Raw genomic sequence first — 17,037 nt, 5'->3', positions numbered from 1 at the left:
TTATTATATTATCCAACCATGTCCTCTCTCTCTACTGTCTTTTACTATATTATCCAACCATGTCCTCTCTACTGTCTTTTACTATATTATCCAACCATGTCCTCTCTCTCTACTGTATTTTACTATATTATCCAACCATGTCCTCTCTCTACTGTCTTTTACTATATTATCCAACCATGTCCTCTCTCTACTGTCTTTTACTATATTATCCAACCATGTCCTCTCTCTCTCTACTGTCTTTTACTATATTATCCAACCATGTCCTCTCTCTACTGTCTTTACTATATTATCCAACCATGTCCTCTCTCTCTACTGTATTTTACTATATTATCCAACCATGTCCTCTCTCTCTGCTGACTTGGTCTTTGAGGACCAAGCGCCACTTTGGAAAACAACGATATCCCAAACAAGGTGTGGCAGGGCCCGTAGATAACATGCAGAAGTAGAAACATAATGATTCTCACCTCTGACTTTTGTTCTTCAGCTTTGTCCTCTGTGGGAATGAGTGGTTTTCCACTAGTTGTTCAAGATTACAGTTGAGATGTTCTTGTCCTTTTAGGGGTCCACTCTTCTCATCCTCCTCTCCTCTCTTCTCCAGTCCTCTCCTTTCCCAAACTCCTCTTCTCTCCTCTCTTCTCCTCTCCAGTCCTCTCCTTTCCAAACCTCCTCTTCCATCTTCTCTTCTCCTCTCCAGTCCTCTCCTTTCCAAACCTCCTCTTCCCTCTTCTCTTCTCCTCTCCAGTCCTCTCCTTTCCCAACCTCCTCTTCTCTTCTCCTCTCCAGTCCTCTCCTTTCACAACTTCCTCTTCTCTCTTCTCTTCTCCTCTGCAGTCCTCTCCTTTCTTCTTTCTATCCATTTCCTCCTGACATTTCTGCTGTCCCATCCTCTTCTCCTCTTCTCCTTATGTTGTCTCCGTCCTGTCCACCTTTCTTCTCCTCACCTCTCTTCCTACGACATCCTCCTCTCTCTCTCATCGTCTCCTCTACACTTCTCACTTTCCTTTATCTCTCATCTCCTCCTCCCCTCTTCCCTCCTTTCCTCTCCTCTCCTCCCCCTCTCTGCCCTCTCATCTACTCCTCTCCTCCCCCTCTCCTGTCCTCTCCTCTACCTGTCAGTGTGTATAGTATTACCCAGGGATCCAGCCTTGTCTTCCATTAGGGGCCCATGGGACAGAACCCTAGCCCGGATATTGATCCCTGGGATGGGGAAGTGAACCTGAGACGCTCCCCTGAGTTCTCCAGACCCATCCCGGCCATGGAAATAATGTAGCTCTCTCTCTCTCTCTCTCTCTCTCTCTCTCTCTCTCTCTCAATTCAATTCAATTTAATTTCAAATCAAGGGCTTTATTGGCATGGGAAACATGTGTTAACATTGCCAAAGCAAGTGAGGTAGATAATATATAAAGTAAATATATAAAGTGAAATATCTCTCTCTCTCTCTCCCTCTCTCCCTCCCCCCCCCTCCCTCTATCATGGGTTTCAACTGGCTTCGATTAAGCTCTTAGTCAGTAGAGCTAATGATGCAGTCTGCATCCTGTATACTGTCTGGGAAAATGTGTCTGATGATCACTTGTCACATGATAGAGAGGGTTCGGTTGTGATATTGGGTATTTGAGTATTCAACTGAAATTAATCACAACTAGGGCTTTTGCGGTGATCATATTACCATCACAAAATTACCGTCACAAAATCCAGGCCAATAGGCTTCTCCTATTGGCTGATGGTCATTAGTCTACCAAACGCGTTAACTGCCTGGTACCCAGTACTCTATTGTCCATCTATCTCTCTAATCTCTCTGACATCAATAGAAATCTAATGGAAAATCTGATCAAGGACTTCATGTTGCGCAACATTTATATATACTATGCAATTGCGTGAGAAAACAGTGTACAGATTACCTCAACTAGCCTGTACCCCCACACATTGACCCTGTACCGGTGCCCCCTGTATATAGCCTCCACATTGACTCTGTACCGTAACACCCTGTATATAGCCTCCACATTGACTCTGTACCTGTACCCCCTGTATATAGCCTCCACATTGACTCTGTACCATAACACCCTGTATATATCCTCCACATTGACTCTGTACCGTAACACCCTGTATATAGTCTCCACATTGACTCTGTACCGTAATACCCTGTATATAGCCTCCACATTGACTCTTGTAAGAGAAGCATTTCACGGCAAAGTCTACACTTGTTGTATTCGGCGCATGTGACAAATCAAATTTGATTTGATTTGATGGCCTCTATTAAAAAGTGGAGGATCAGCTTTCTCTAGACTAGGCCTACTATATTTTTTTCTTAACTTTCCTAATATTAAGCACATTGCTTCTCTTTACAACAGGAGTATAGCCTACCTGGCTGGCATGAAAATAACCACGGGGAAAAGCGTCTTCCATGCCCTATTTAAGTGATCTTGTATTTTTCTCCTGTTTCGATACAGGAGCATGATAATGGTCCATTCTAAAACAAAACAAAACAAAGTTCACACACATATTATTTAGTACATTAAATCAAGATTAAATCAAGAATAGTCTGATGAGTGACAATATTTGTGAATAAAAAAAAAATGTATTAATTTATTTTACCTTTGTTTAACCAGGTAGGCAAGTTGAGAACAAGTTCTCATTTACAACTGCGACCTGGCCAAGATAAAGCAAAGCAGTGCAACACAAAGCAGTGTGAGCTGCTCTGACAGTGTCTCCAGTTTCAGAGATTTTTGTAGTTCGTTCCAGTCATTGGCAGCAGAGAACTGGAAGGAGAGGCGGCCAAAGGAGGAATTGGCTTTGGGGGTGACCAGTGAAATACAGTGGGGCAAAAAAGTATTTAGTCAGCCACCCATTGTGCAAGTTCTCCCACTTAAAAAGATAATGAGAGACCTGTAATTTTCATCCTAGGTACACTTCAACTATGACAGACAAAATGAGGAGAAAATGAGGAGAAAAAATCCAGAAAATCACATTGTAGGATTTTTTATGAATTTATTGTGGTCTTGTGTGTCTTCCATTTCCTAATAATTGCTCCCACATCTTGTTGGCTGATGAAAAGTAAATGTGGTCCGTTTTTCCAATATCTTCAATATGCACCTCGGAATTGGATAAGGGACGCTCGCAGTTGCGTCCCCGAAGTGTCTGTCTTCACTTGTAGTGAGAAAGACCCGATCACATGATGGAGAGCCATGTGAGTGAGAGGTGCTTCGGAGCAGCACAGCACTCAGGAAGAAGGGCACAACGGCAAAAGACACGGAAGGTCCATTACGTTACACGAAGGGGATGCTGCCGGGATATCAAGTCAAAATTGTGAATGAGAGAATGATGAAGTGTGTACAAACAAAGCAGAGCTCATGCCTTTTTTCAAATCATCATTAGAGTCTCATCATGCAGCCGTACAATGTATTAAATCAAACGTATAACCCAACGTTTGTAGGACAACTAAAGTTACATCAATAACTCTAAATGAAGCAGGTAGGAGGACCCGTTTCTTTGTTAACCCCCTCAACACAGAATAACCTCGTGCAACACTTCCTCAAATCGTTTGGGGGAAAATATCCTTTCTATTTTATTGAATATCTATTTTATCTGTGTTCAATTTCCTCAAAACGTTTTTTTATTCAGGTTTGTTCTATTATTCTACTATAAAATAATGTTAATGATTAATAATGTTAATGATTAATAATGTTAATGATTAATAATGTTAATGATTAATAATGTTAATGAGTTCTAAGCCAATCTTGTCTGCTAAAATGAACTAGTGGAGCCCACAGCCGTATGATGTAGCCAGATCAGGACCTAACAGGAGGACAGGACCTAACATCAGGACAGGACCCTAACATAAGGACAGGACCCTAACATAAGGACAGGACCCTAACATAAGGACAGGACCCTAACATAAGGACAGGGCCCTAACATAAGGACAGGACCTAACATAAGGACAGGACCCTAACATAAGGACAGGACCCTAACATAAGGACAGGACCCTAACATAAGGACAGGACCCTAACATAAGGACCTAACATGAGGACAGGACCTAGCATGAGGACAGGACCTAACATAAGGACAGGACCCTAACATAAGGACAGGACCTAACATAAGGACCTAACATGAGGACAGGACCTAGCATGAGGACAGGACCTAACATAAGGACAGGACCCTAACATAAGGACAGGACCTAACATGAGGACAGGACCTAACATAAGGACAGGACCTAACATGAGGACAGGATCTAACATAAGGACAGGACCTAACATGAGGACAGGACCTAACATAAGGACCTAACATGAGGACAGGACCTAACATAAGGACCTAGCATGAGGACAGGACCTAGCATGAGGACAGGACCTAACATAAGGACAGGACCCTAACATAAGGACAGGACCTAACATGAGGACAGGACCTAACATGAGGACAGGACCTAACATAAGGACCTAACATGAGGACAGGACCTAACATAAGGACCTAACATGAGGACAGGACCTAGCATGAGGACAGGACCTAACATAAGGACAGGACCCTAACATAAGGACAGGACCTAACATGAGGACAGGACCTAACATCAGGACAACTCAGAGTATGCTGTTCTGTTCTTCTGAAATAAGACTAAATTTTCTACATATCATGTTTTTTTAGACAGTCTAAAACAAATAATGGATTTATTGTGATGGTGTAGACTATATTACATGGATTTATTTTGATGGTGTAGGTAGACTACATAACATGGATTTATTGTGATGGTGTAGACTATATTACATGGATTTATTGTGAAGGTGTAGACTATATTACATGGATTTATTGTGATGGTGTAGGCTATATTACATGGATTTATTGTGATGGTGTAGACTATATTACATTGATTTACTGTGATGGTGTAGGTAGACTATATAACATGGATTTATTGTGATGGTGTAGACTATATTACATTGATTTACTGTGATGGTGTAGGTAGACTATATAACATGGATTTATTGTGATGGTGTAGACTATATTACATTGATTTACTGTGATGGTGTAGGTAGACTATATAACATGGATTTATTGTGATGGTGTAGACTATATTACATGGATTTATTGTGATGGTGTAGACTATATTACATGGATTTATTGTGATGGTGTAGGTAGACTATAGTACATGGATTTATTGTGATGGTGTAGACTATATTACATGGATTTATTGTGATGGTGTAGACTATATTACATGGATTTATTGTGATGGTGTAGACTATATTACATGGATTTATTGTGATGGTGTAGGGAGACTATATTACATGGATTTATTGTGATGGTGTAGGTAGACTATAGTACATGGATTTATTGTGAAGGTGTAGACTATATTACATGGATTTATTGTGATGGTGTAGGTAGACTATATTACATGGATTTATTGTGATGGTGTAGACTATATTACATGGATTTATTGTGATGGTGTAGACTATATTACATGGATTTATTGTGATGGTGTAGACTATATTACATGGATTTATTGTGATGGTGTAGGTAGACTATATTACATGGATTTATTGTGATGGTGTAGACTATATTACATGGATTTATTGTGATGGTGTAGACTATATTACATGGATTTATTGTGATGGTGTAGGCTATATTACATGGATTTATTGTGATGGTGTAGCCTATATTACATGGATTTATTGTGAAGGTGTAGGTAGACTATAGTACATGGATTTATTGTGAAGGTGTAGACTATATTACATGGATTTATTGTGATGGTGTAGGTAGACTATATTACATGGATTTATTGTGATGGTGTAGACTATATTACATGGATTTATTGTGATGGTGTAGACTATATTACATGGATGTATTGTGATGGTGTAGACTATATTACATGGATTTATTGTGATGGTGTAGCCTATATTACATGGATTTATTGTGAAGGTGTAGGTAGACTATAGTACATGGATTTATTGTGATGGTGTAGGTAGACTATATTACATGGATTTATTGTGATGGTGTAGCCTATATTACATGGATTTATTGTGATGGTGTAGGTAGACTATATTACATGGATTTATTATGAAGGTGTAGGTAGACTATATTACATGGATTTATTGTGATGGTGTAGACTATATTACATGGATTTATTGTGATGGTGTAGGTAGACTATATTACATGGATTTATTGTGATGGTGTAGACTATATTACATGGATTTATTGTGATGGTGTAGGTAGACTATATTACATGGATTTATTGTGATGGTGTAGGTAGACTATATTACATGGATTTATTGTGATGGTGTAGACTATATTACATGGATTTATTGTGATGGTGTAGGTAGACTATATTACATGGATTTATTATGAAGGTGTAGGTAGACTATATTACATGGATTTATTGTGATAGTGGTCCGTAGTGGTCCGTAGTGGTCAGTGGTGGTCCATAGTGACTGTAGTGTCCATGGTGGTCTGTAGTGGCCCGTGCTGGTCCATAGTGGTGTGTGGTGGTCCGTGGTAGTCCGTGGGGGTTAGTAGTGGTCCGTGGTGGTCCGTAGTGGTCTGTAGTGGTCCGTGGTGGTCCGAGGGGGTTAGTAGTGGTCTGTGGGGGTTAGTGGTGCTCTGTGGGGGTTAGTAGTGGTCCGTGGTGGTCCGTGGGGGTTAGTGGTGCTCCGTGGGGGTTAGTAGTGGTCCGTGGTGGTCCGTGGGGGTTAGTCGTGCTCCGTGGGGGTTAGTAGTGGTCTGTGGTGGTCCATAGTGGTCCGTGGTGGTCCGTGGTGGTCCGAGGGGGTTAGTAGTTGTCCATGGTGGTCCATAGTGGTCCGTGGGGGTTAGTAGTGGTCCATAGGGGTCTGTGGTGGTCCATAGTGGTCCGTGGGGGTTAGTAGTGGTCCGTGGTGGTCCATAGTGGTCCTTGGGGGTTAGTAGTGGTCTGTAGTTGTCCGTGTGTGACCTTGTGTCTGTGTTGTGTTTCCAGGAGTGGCAGAACTCAATCCAGAAGAACGCCGGTCTGGCCTTCATCGAGCTCATTAACGAGGGAAGGTAATCAATCACCTATCACATTGATCTATCTATATTATACTGCTTAATCTCTTATCACCATCAGGAATTGTATGCTCATGTCCGTGTTGCAGATATCACATTACTTATTGCACAGCTATAAGGAGTTTCTCTCTCCCTCACCCCACCACTATCCCTCTCTCCCCCACACCCCACTCTGTCTCTCTCTCTCACCCCCCCCCCCCCCCACTCTGTCTCTCTCTCGCCCTTTCACTCTTCTCTCTCCCTCCCTCACCCCTCCCACTCTGTCTCTTCTCTCTCCCTCCCTCACCCCTCCCACTCTCTCTTCTCTCTCCCTCCCTCACCCCTCCCAATCTGTCTCTTCTCTCTCCCTCCCTCACCCCTCCCACTCTCTCTTCTCTCTCCCTCCCTCACCCCTCCCAATCTGTCTCTTCTCTCTCCCTCCCTCACCCCTCCCACTCTATCTCTTCTCTCTCTCCCTCACCCCTCCCACTCTCTCTTCTCTCTCCCTCCTTACCCCTCCCACTCTGTCTCTTCTCTCTCTCTCCCTCCCTCACCCCTCCCACTCTGTCTCTTCTCTCTCTCTCCCTCCCTCACCCCTCCCACTCTGTCTCTTCTCTCTCCCTCCCTCACCCATCCCAATCTGTCTCTTCTCTCTCCCTCCCTCCCTCACCCATCCCAATCTGTCTCTTCTCTCTCTCTCCCTCCCTCACCCCTCCCACTCTGTCTCTTCTCTCTCCCTCCCTCACCCCTCCCACTCTGTTGCTCTCTTTCACCCACCCCTCCCACTCTCTTTCTCCTCACCCTCTCACTCTTCTCTCTCCCTCCCTCACCCCTCCCACTCTGTCTCTTCTCTCTCCCTCCCTCACCCATCCCAATCTGTCTCTTCTCTCTCCCTCCCTCCCTCACCCATCCCAATCTGTCTCTTCTCTCTCTCTCCCTCCCTCACCCCTCCCACTCTGTCTCTTCTCTCTCCCTCCCTCACCCCTCCCACTCTGTCTCTTCTCTCTCCCCTTCTGTTCCACCTCTCTTCCCTCTCTCACCTCAGACTGCTGTGCCATGCTATGAAGGACCACATTGTGCGTGTGGCCAACGAGGCAGAGTTTATCCTGAACAGACAGAGAGCTGAAGACGTACACAAACACGCTGAGTTTGAGGTGAACACAGAGACATTGTCTGACTGTCTGTCTCTGACTGTATGTCTATATGTATCTGTCTCTCTTTGTCTGTCTGTATGTCTCTGTCTGTCTGTCTGTATGTCTCTGACTGTATGTCTCTGACTGTATGTCTCTGTCTGTATGTCTCTGTCTGTCTGTCTGTATGTCTCTGACTGTATGTCTCTGTCTGTATGTCTCTGTCTGTATGTCTCTGTCTGTCTGTCTGTCTGTCTGTCTGTCTGTATGTCTCTGTCTGTATGTCTCTGTCTGTATGTCTCTGTCTGTATGTCTGTCTGTCTGTATGTCTCTGTCTGTCTGTATGTCTCTGACTGTATGTCTCTGTCTGTATGTCTCTGTCTGTATGTCTCTGTCTATATGTCTGTCTGTCTGTCTGTCTGTATGTCTCTGTCTGTATGTCTGTCTGTCTCTGTCTGTATGTCTGTCTGTCTGACTGTATGTCTCTGTCTGACTGTATGTCTCTGTCTGTATGTCTCTGTCCGTATGTCTGTATGTCTCTGACTGTATGTCTGTATGTCTCTGTCTGTCTGTATGTCTCTGTCTGTATGTCTGTCTGTCTCTGTCTGTATGTCTGTCTGTCTGACTGTATGTCTCTGTCTGACTGTATGTCTCTGTCTGTATGTCTCTGTCCGTATGTCTGTATGTCTCTGACTGTATGTCTGTATGTCTCTGTCTGTCTGTATGTCTCTGACTGTATGTCTCTGTCTGTATGTCTCTGTCTGTATGTCTCTGTCTATATGTCTGTCTGTCTGTATGTCTCTGTCTGTATGTCTGTCTGTCTCTGTCTGTATGTCTGTCTGTCTGACTGTATGTCTCTGTCTGACTGTATGTCTCTGTCTGTATGTCTCTGTCCGTATGTCTGTATGTCTCTGACTGTATGTCTGTATGTCTCTGTCTGCCTGTATGTCTCTGACTGTATGTCTCTGACTGTATGTCTGTGTGTCTCTGACTGTATGTCTCTGTCTGTATGTCTCTGTCTGTATGTCTCTGTCTGTATGTCTGTCTGTCTGTCTGTATGTCTCTGTCTGTCTGTATGTCTCTGACTGTATGTCTCTGTCTGTATGTCTCTGACTGTATGTCTCTGTCTGTATGTCTCTGTCTATATGTCTGTCTGTCTGTCTGTATGTCTCTGTCTGTATGTCTGTCTGTATGTCTCTGTCTGTATGTCTGTCTGTCTGTCTGTATGTCTCTGTCTGTCTGTCTGTCTGTCTGTCTGTCTGTCTGTCTGTCTGTCTGTCTGTCTGTCTCTGTCTGTATGTCTGTCTGTCTGACTATATGTCTCTGTCTGACTGTATGTCTCTGTCTGTATGTCTCTGTCCGTATGTCTGTATGTCTCTGACTGTATGTCTCTGTCTGTCTGTATGTCTCCGACTGTATGTCTCTGACTGTATGTCTCTATCTGTATGTCTCTGTCTGTATGTATGTATGTCTGTATGTCTATGTCTGTCTGTCTGTATGTCTCTGACTGTATGTCTCTGTCTGTATGTCTCTGTCTGTATGTCTGTCTGTCTATGTCTCTGTCTGTCTGTCTGTATGTCTGTCTGTATGTCTCTGTCTGTCTGTATGTCTCTGACTGTATGTCTGTCTATATGTCTCTGACTCTATGTCTCTGTCTGTATGTCTCTGTCTATATGTCTGTCTGTCTGACTGTATGTCTCTGTCTGTATGTCTCTGTCTGTATGTCTGTCTGTCTGTCTGTCTGTATGTCTGTCTGTCTGTCTGTCTGTCTGTCTGTCTGTCTGTCTGTATGTCTGTCTGTCTGACTGTATGTCTCTGTCTGACTGTATGTCTCTGTCTGTATGTCTCTGTCCGTATATCTGTATGTCTCTGACTGTATGTCTGTATGTCTCTGTCTGTCTGTATGTCTCTGACTGTATGTCTCTGACTGTATGTCTGTATGTATCTGTCTCTCTCTGTCAGTCTGTATGTCTCTGTCTGTCTGTCTGTATGTCTCCGACTGTATGTCTCTGACTGTATGTCTCTATCTGTATGTCTCTGTCTGTATGTCTGTATGTCTGTATGTCTATGTCTGTCTGTCTGTATGTCTCTGACTGTATGTCTCTGTCTGTATGTCTCTGTCTGTATGTCTGTCTGTCTGTCTGTATGTCTCTGTATGTCTCTGACTGTATGTCTCTGTCTGTATGTCTCTGTCTGTATGTCTGTCTGTCTGTATGTCTCTGTCTGTCTGTATGTCTCTGACTGTATGTCTGTCTATATGTCTCTGACTCTATGTCTCTGTCTGTATGTCTCTGTCTGTATGTCTGTCTGTCTGTCTGTCTGTATGTCTCTGTCTGTCTGTATGTCTCTGACTGTATGTCTGTCTATATGTCTCTGACTCTATGTCTCTGTCTGTATGTCTCTGTCTATATGTCTGTCTGTCTGACTGTATGTCTCTGTCTGTATGTCTGTCTGTCTGTCTGTCTGTCTGTCTGTCTGTCTGTCTGTCTGTCTGTCTCTGTCTGTATGTCTGTCTGTCTGACTGTATGTCTCTGTCTGACTGTATGTCTCTGTCTGTATGTCTCTGTCCGTATATCTGTATGTCTCTGACTGTATGTCTGTCTCTCTCTGTCAGTCTGTATGTCTCTGTCTGTCTGTCTGTCTGTATGTCTCCGACTGTATGTCTCTGACTGTATGTCTCTATCTGTATGTCTCTGTCTGTATGTCTGTATGTCTGTATGTCTATGTCTGTCTGTCTGTATGTCTCTGACTGTATGTCTCTGTCTGTATGTCTCTGTCTGTATGTCTGTCTGTCTGTATGTCTCTGTCTGTCTGTATGTCTCTGACTGTATGTCTGTCTATATGTCTCTGACTCTATGTCTCTGTCTATATGTCTGTCTGTCTGACTGTATGTCTCTGTCTGTATGTCTCTGTCTGTCTGTCTGTCTGTCTGTCTGTCTGTCTGTCTGTCTGTCTGTCTCTGTCTGTATGTCTGTCTGTCTGACTGTATGTCTCTGTCTGACTGTATGTCTCTGTCTGTATGTCTCTGTCCGTATATCTGTATGTCTCTGACTGTATGTCTGTCTCTCTCTGTCAGTCTGTATGTCTCTGTCTGTCTGTCTGTCTGTCTGTCTGTATGTCTCCGACTGTATGTCTCTGACTGTATGTCTCTATCTGTATGTCTCTGTCTGTATGTCTGTATGTCTGTATGTCTGTCTGTCTGTATGTCTCTGACTGTATGTCTCTGTCTGTATGTCTCTGTCTGTATGTCTGTCTGTCTGTCTGTATGTCTCTGTATGTCTCTGTCTGTATGTCTCTGACTGTATGTATCTGTCTGTATGTCTCTGACTGTATGTCTCTGACTGTATGTCTCTGTCTGTATGTCTCTGTCTATATGTCTGTCTGACTGTATGTCTCTGTCTGTATGTCTCTGTCTGTATGTCTGTCTGTCTCTGTCTGTATGTCTGTCTGTCTGACTGTATGTCTCTGTCTGACTGTATTTCTCTGTCTGTATGTCTCTGTCCGTATGTCTGTATGTCTCTGACTGTATGTCTGTATGTCTCTGACTGTATGTCTGTATGTCTCTGTCTGTCTGTATGTCTCTGACTGTATGTCTCTGACTGTATGTCTGTATGTCTCTGACTGTATGTCTCTGTCTGTATGTCTCTGTCTGTATGTCTCTGACTGTATGTCTCTGACTGTATGTCTCTGTCTGTATGTCTCTTGTCTGTATGTCTCTGACTGTATGTCTCTGACTGTATGTCTGTATGTCTCTGACTGTATGTCTCTGTCTGTATGTGTCTGTCTGTATGTCTCTGTCTGTATGTCTCTGACTGTATGTCTCTGACTGTATGTCTCTGTCTGTATGTCTCTGTCTGTATGTCTCTGTCTGTATGTCTCTGACTGTATGTCTCTGTCTGTCTGTCTGTCTGTCTGTCTGTCTGTATGTCTCTCTCTGTCTGTCTGTCTGTCTCAGTAAATCTCCAGTCCACTGAAACATGATATCTATATATCTGCACATCTCAACTTCTCTCTCTTTTCCCCCCCCCTCTCTTTCTATCTCCTTCTCCCCCCCCCCCCCCCCCCCCCCCCCCCAGTCTAACTGTGCCCAGTACGCTGCTGACAGGAGGGAGGAGGAGAAGATGTGTGATCACCTGATCAGCGCTGCCAAGCACAGGGACCATGTGACCGCCAACCAATTGAAACAGAAGATACTCAACATCCTGACCAATAAGCACGGGGCATGGGGCACGATGTCACAGAGGTGAGAGGTAGTGGGAAGGTCAGAGATGAAACACACACAGGGATAGGTTGGAAGGATGTCACTGTGATGTCGAGGGTCAAGTTAGGTTCGCTTTGAGACAGGAAGACTGGAAAACAGGAAGTATCTGTCTTCTTGCTCAGACACACATGTTTTGATTGATAACATAGCATGAAGACTAGGAGGAGGAGCTAACGGTCTCACTAAATCACAGCACACGGCCATAGCATGAAGACTAGGAGGAGGAGCTAACGGTCTCACTAAATCACAGCACACAGCCATAGCATGAAGACTAGGAGGAGGAGCTAACGGTCTCACTAAATCACAGTACACAGCCATAGCATGAAGACTATTAGGAGGAGCTAACGGTCTCACTAAATCACAGCACACAGCCATAGCATGAAGACTAGGAGGAGGAGCTAACGGTCTCACTAAATCACAGCACACGGCCATAACATGAAGACTAGGAGGAGGAGCTAACGGTCTCACTAAATCACAGCACACAGCCATAGCATGAATACTAGGAGGAGGAGCTAACGGTCTCTCTAAATCACAGCACACAGCCATAACATGAAGACTAGGAGGAGGAGCTAACGGTCTCACTAAATCACAGCACACGGCCATAGCATGAAGACTAGGAGGAGGAGCTAACGGTCTCACTAAATCACAGCACACAGCCATAGCATGAATACTAGGAGGAGGAGCTAACGGTCTCTCTAAATCACAGCACACAGCCATAACATGAAGACTAGGAGGAGGAGCTAACGGTCTCACTAAATCACAGCACACGGCCATAGCATGAAGACTAGGAGGAGGAGCTAACGGGCTCACTAAATCACAGTACACAGCCATAGCATGAAGACTAGGAGGAGGAGCTAACGGTCTCACTAAATCACAGCACACGGCCATAACATGAAGACTAGGAGGAGGAGCTAACGGTCTCACTAAATCACAGCACACGGCCATAACATGAAGACTAGGAGGAGGAGCTAACGGTCTCACTAAATCACAGCACACAGCCATAGCATGAAGACTAGGAGGAGGAGCTAAAGGTTTCACTAAATCACAGTACACAGCCATAGCATGAAGACTAGGAGGAGGAGCTAACGGTCTCACTAAATCACAGCACACGGCCATAACATGAAGACTAGGAGGAGGAGCTAACGGTCTCACTAAATCACAGCACACGGCCATAACATGAAGACTAGGAGGAGGAGCTAATGGTCTCACTAAATCACAGCACACAGCCATAGCATGAAGACTAGGAGGAGGAGCTAACGGTCTCACTAAATCACAGTACACAGCCATAGCATGAAGACTAGGAGGAGGAGCTAAGGGTCTAACTAAATCACAGCACACAGCCATAGCATGAAGACTAGGAGGAGGAGCTAACGGTCTCACTAAATCACAGCACACAGCAATAGCATGAAGACTAGGAGGAGCTAACGGTCTCACTAAATCACAGCACACAGCCATAGCATGAAGACTAGGAGGAGCTAACGGTCTCACTAAATCACAGCACACAGCCATAACATGAAGACTAGGAGGAGGAGCTAACGGTCTCACTAAATCACAGCACACAGCCATAGCATGAATACTAGGAGGAGGAGCTAACGTGACCTTTTATGTCTATTCATCTGAACATGTCTTTATTGAGCCTTGTGTTCCGCCCCCCTTTCTCTCTCTCAACCAATTACATGAGCTGCTTTAACTTATTTACTAACCTCTTTTATTACCTTAGCCAATTACACGACTTCTGGCGTCTGGACTACTGGGAGGACGACCTGAGGAGGAGGCGGAGATTCGTACGAAACCCCTTTGGCTCCACCCACCTTGATGTGTCACTTAAAGCCCTGGAGGACTATGGTCAGTCACCTATCCCAGAATACACTGCAAGTTAGTTAGTTACTTGACCATTTTTAAACAGTAGCATCGTGTGCCATTTGGTATCAGCTACAGTTGAAGTCAGAAGTTTACATACACTCAGGTTGGAGTCATTAAAACTATTTTTTTCAACCACTCCACAAAGTTCTTGTTAATTAACAAATTATGGTTTTGGCAAGTCGGTTAGAACATCTACTTTGTGCAGTACACAAGTAATCTTTCCAACAATTGTTTAAAGACAGATTCTTTAACTTATAATTCACTGCATCACAATTCCAGTGGGTCAGAAGTTTACATACACTAATTTGACTGTGCCTGGAAAATTCCAGAAAACGATGTCATGGCTTTAGAAGTTTCTGATAGGCTAATTGACATCATTTGAGTCAATTGGAGGTGTACCTGTGGATGTATTTCAAGGCCCACCTTCAAACTCAGTGCCTCTTTGCTTGACATCATGGGAAAATCTAAATAAATCAGCCAAGACCTCAGAATAAACATTGCAGACCTCCACAAATGTGGTTCATCCTTGGGAGCAATTTCCAAACGCCTGAAGGTACCACGTTCATCTGTACAAACAATAGTATGCAAGTATAAACACCATGGGACCACGGAGCCGTCATACCACTCAGGGAGGAGACACGTTCTGTCTCCTAGAGATGAATGTACTTTGGTGCGAAAAGTGCAAATCAATCCCAGAACAACAGCAAAGGACCTTGTGAAGATTCTGGAGGAAACAGGTACAACCGTATCTATATCCACAGTAAAAATGAGTTCTATATCGACATAACCTGAAAAGACGCTCAGCAAGGAAGAAGCCACTGCTCCAAAACCGCCATAAAAAAGCCAGACTACGGTTTGCAACTGCACATGGGGACAAAGATCGTACTTTTTGGAGAAATGTCCTCTGGTCTAATGAAACAAAAATAGAACTGTTTGTCCATAATGACCATCGTTATGTTTGGTGGAAAAAGGGGGAGGCTTGAAAGCCAAAGAACACCATCCCAACAGTGAAGCATGGGGGTGGCAGCATCATGTTGTGGGGATGCTTTGCTGCAGGAGGGACTGGTGCACTTCACAAAACAGATGGCATCATGAGGATGGAAAATTATGTGGATATATTGAAGCAACATCTCAGGACATCAGTCAGGAAGTTAAAGCTTGGTCTCAAATTGGGCCTTCCAAATGGACAATGACTCCAAGCATACTTCCAAATTTGTGGCAAAATGGCTTAAGGACAACAAAGTCAAGGTATTGGAGTGTCCTTCACAAAGTCCTGACCTCAATCCTATAGTTAATTTGTGGGCAGAACTGAAAAGGTGTGTACGAGCAAGGAGGCCTACAAACCTGACTCAGTTACACCAGCTCTGTCAGGAGGAATGGGCCAAAATTCACCCAACATACTGTGGGAAGCTTGTGGAAGGCTACCAGAAACATTTGACCCAAGTTAAACAATATAAAGGCAATGCTACCAAATACTAATTGAGTGTATGTAAACTTCTGACCCACTGGGAATGTGATGAAAGAAATAAAAGCTGAAATAAATAATTCTCTCTACTATTATTCTGAAAATAAAGTGGTGATCCTAACTGACCTAAGACAATTAATTAAATGTCAAGGAATTGTGAAAAACTGTGTTTAAATGTGTTTGGCTAAGGTGTATGTAAACTTCCGACTTCAACTGTATACATTAATTGTGTTGTGTAGGTACGGAAGAGGAGGAAGAGGAGGGGCTTAAGTCTAAGAAGACCTTGCGCAGCCAATCACTGGTCAGTCAGAACCTGGAGGCGGAGCTAATGCTGGAGGGAGACGATGACACTGTCAGTCTGCTGCAGGAGAAAGAGATGGACAACCTGGCAGGTCAGACACCTTTCTGTGTGTGCTCTCTTTCCTGGTTGGTTCCATATACAGTGGGGCAAAAAAGTATTTAGTCAGCCACCAATTGTGCAAGTTCTCCTAATTAAAAAGATGAGAGAGGCCTGTAATTTTCATCATAGGTACACTTCAACTATGACAGACAAAATGAGGGAAAAAAATCCAGAAAATTACATTGTAGGATTTTTTATGAATTTATTTGAAAATTATGGTGGAAAATAAGTATTTGGTCAATAACAAAAGTTTATTATGGTGTATGTAATGTGGATATTATGAGGATTTACATTTGTATTATTATTATGAATATTGGTGACATACCAATGAAAGGTTTGTTTCTCTCATTCAAAGGTTTTTCTTTATTTGTACTATTTTCTACATTGTAAAATAATAGTGAAAATATGAAATAACACACATGAATCATGTAGTAATTTTTTTTTAAAGTGTTAAACAAATCAAAATATATTTCATATTTGACATTCTTCAAAGTAGCCACCCTTTTACCTTGTGCTTTGCACAAAAGGTCTGTCCTGGGTTGTACGTCAGCAACGCTGAATGTCACTGGTCCGTGTGTCTGTCCAAACTTTTGACTGGTGCCGACAGCAACTTTGGTTTTAGAAGTGAATAAACACTCCACTGCCGCTCTGACGTCGCTCGTCCACATATTTATATATTCTGAATTCAATTCCTTCACTTAGATTTGTGTGTATTAGGTAATTGTATTTGCTGTGTAATTGTTAGATATTGCTGCACTGACTGAACTAGAAGCACAAGCATTTCTGTTGTTAACGCTGGTTGTCTGATAGAATCAGAAGCCCCAGTCGGTATCTGTTGTAATTCACATAATAATTGATTGGATTTTGATAGCTCTTTTCCCCAGCTGCTCAGAACTCTACCTACTGTAGTAAGGAGGAAAGTTACCTCATCCACCACTGATAT

At 43.3% G+C, this 17,037-nt stretch overlaps 1 protein-coding gene across 4 annotated transcripts in view; it reads left to right on the top strand.

Annotated features, from left to right (window-relative positions):
* Positions 1-17,037, top strand: part of LOC110534825 (neurobeachin) — a 283,558-nt gene that overhangs the window by 230,643 nt on the left and 35,878 nt on the right. For all 4 annotated transcript variants that reach the window (XM_036989471.1, XM_036989470.1, XM_036989469.1 and 1 more), the window contains 5 exons: positions 6,929-6,993; positions 8,021-8,129; positions 12,182-12,348; positions 14,087-14,211; positions 15,934-16,086. In XM_036989471.1, the coding sequence (XP_036845366.1) occupies positions 6,929-6,993; positions 8,021-8,129; positions 12,182-12,348; positions 14,087-14,211; positions 15,934-16,086 (619 nt within the window). The remainder of the gene's footprint in view (positions 1-6,928; positions 6,994-8,020; positions 8,130-12,181; positions 12,349-14,086; positions 14,212-15,933; positions 16,087-17,037) is intronic.

Source organism: Oncorhynchus mykiss, chromosome 10 (assembly GCF_013265735.2).
Source record: "Oncorhynchus mykiss isolate Arlee chromosome 10, USDA_OmykA_1.1, whole genome shotgun sequence".
Lineage (NCBI taxonomy): Eukaryota > Metazoa > Chordata > Actinopteri > Salmoniformes > Salmonidae > Oncorhynchus > Oncorhynchus mykiss.
Note: the sequence above shows the minus strand (reverse complement) of the source record. Positions and strands in the feature narration are given on the sequence as shown.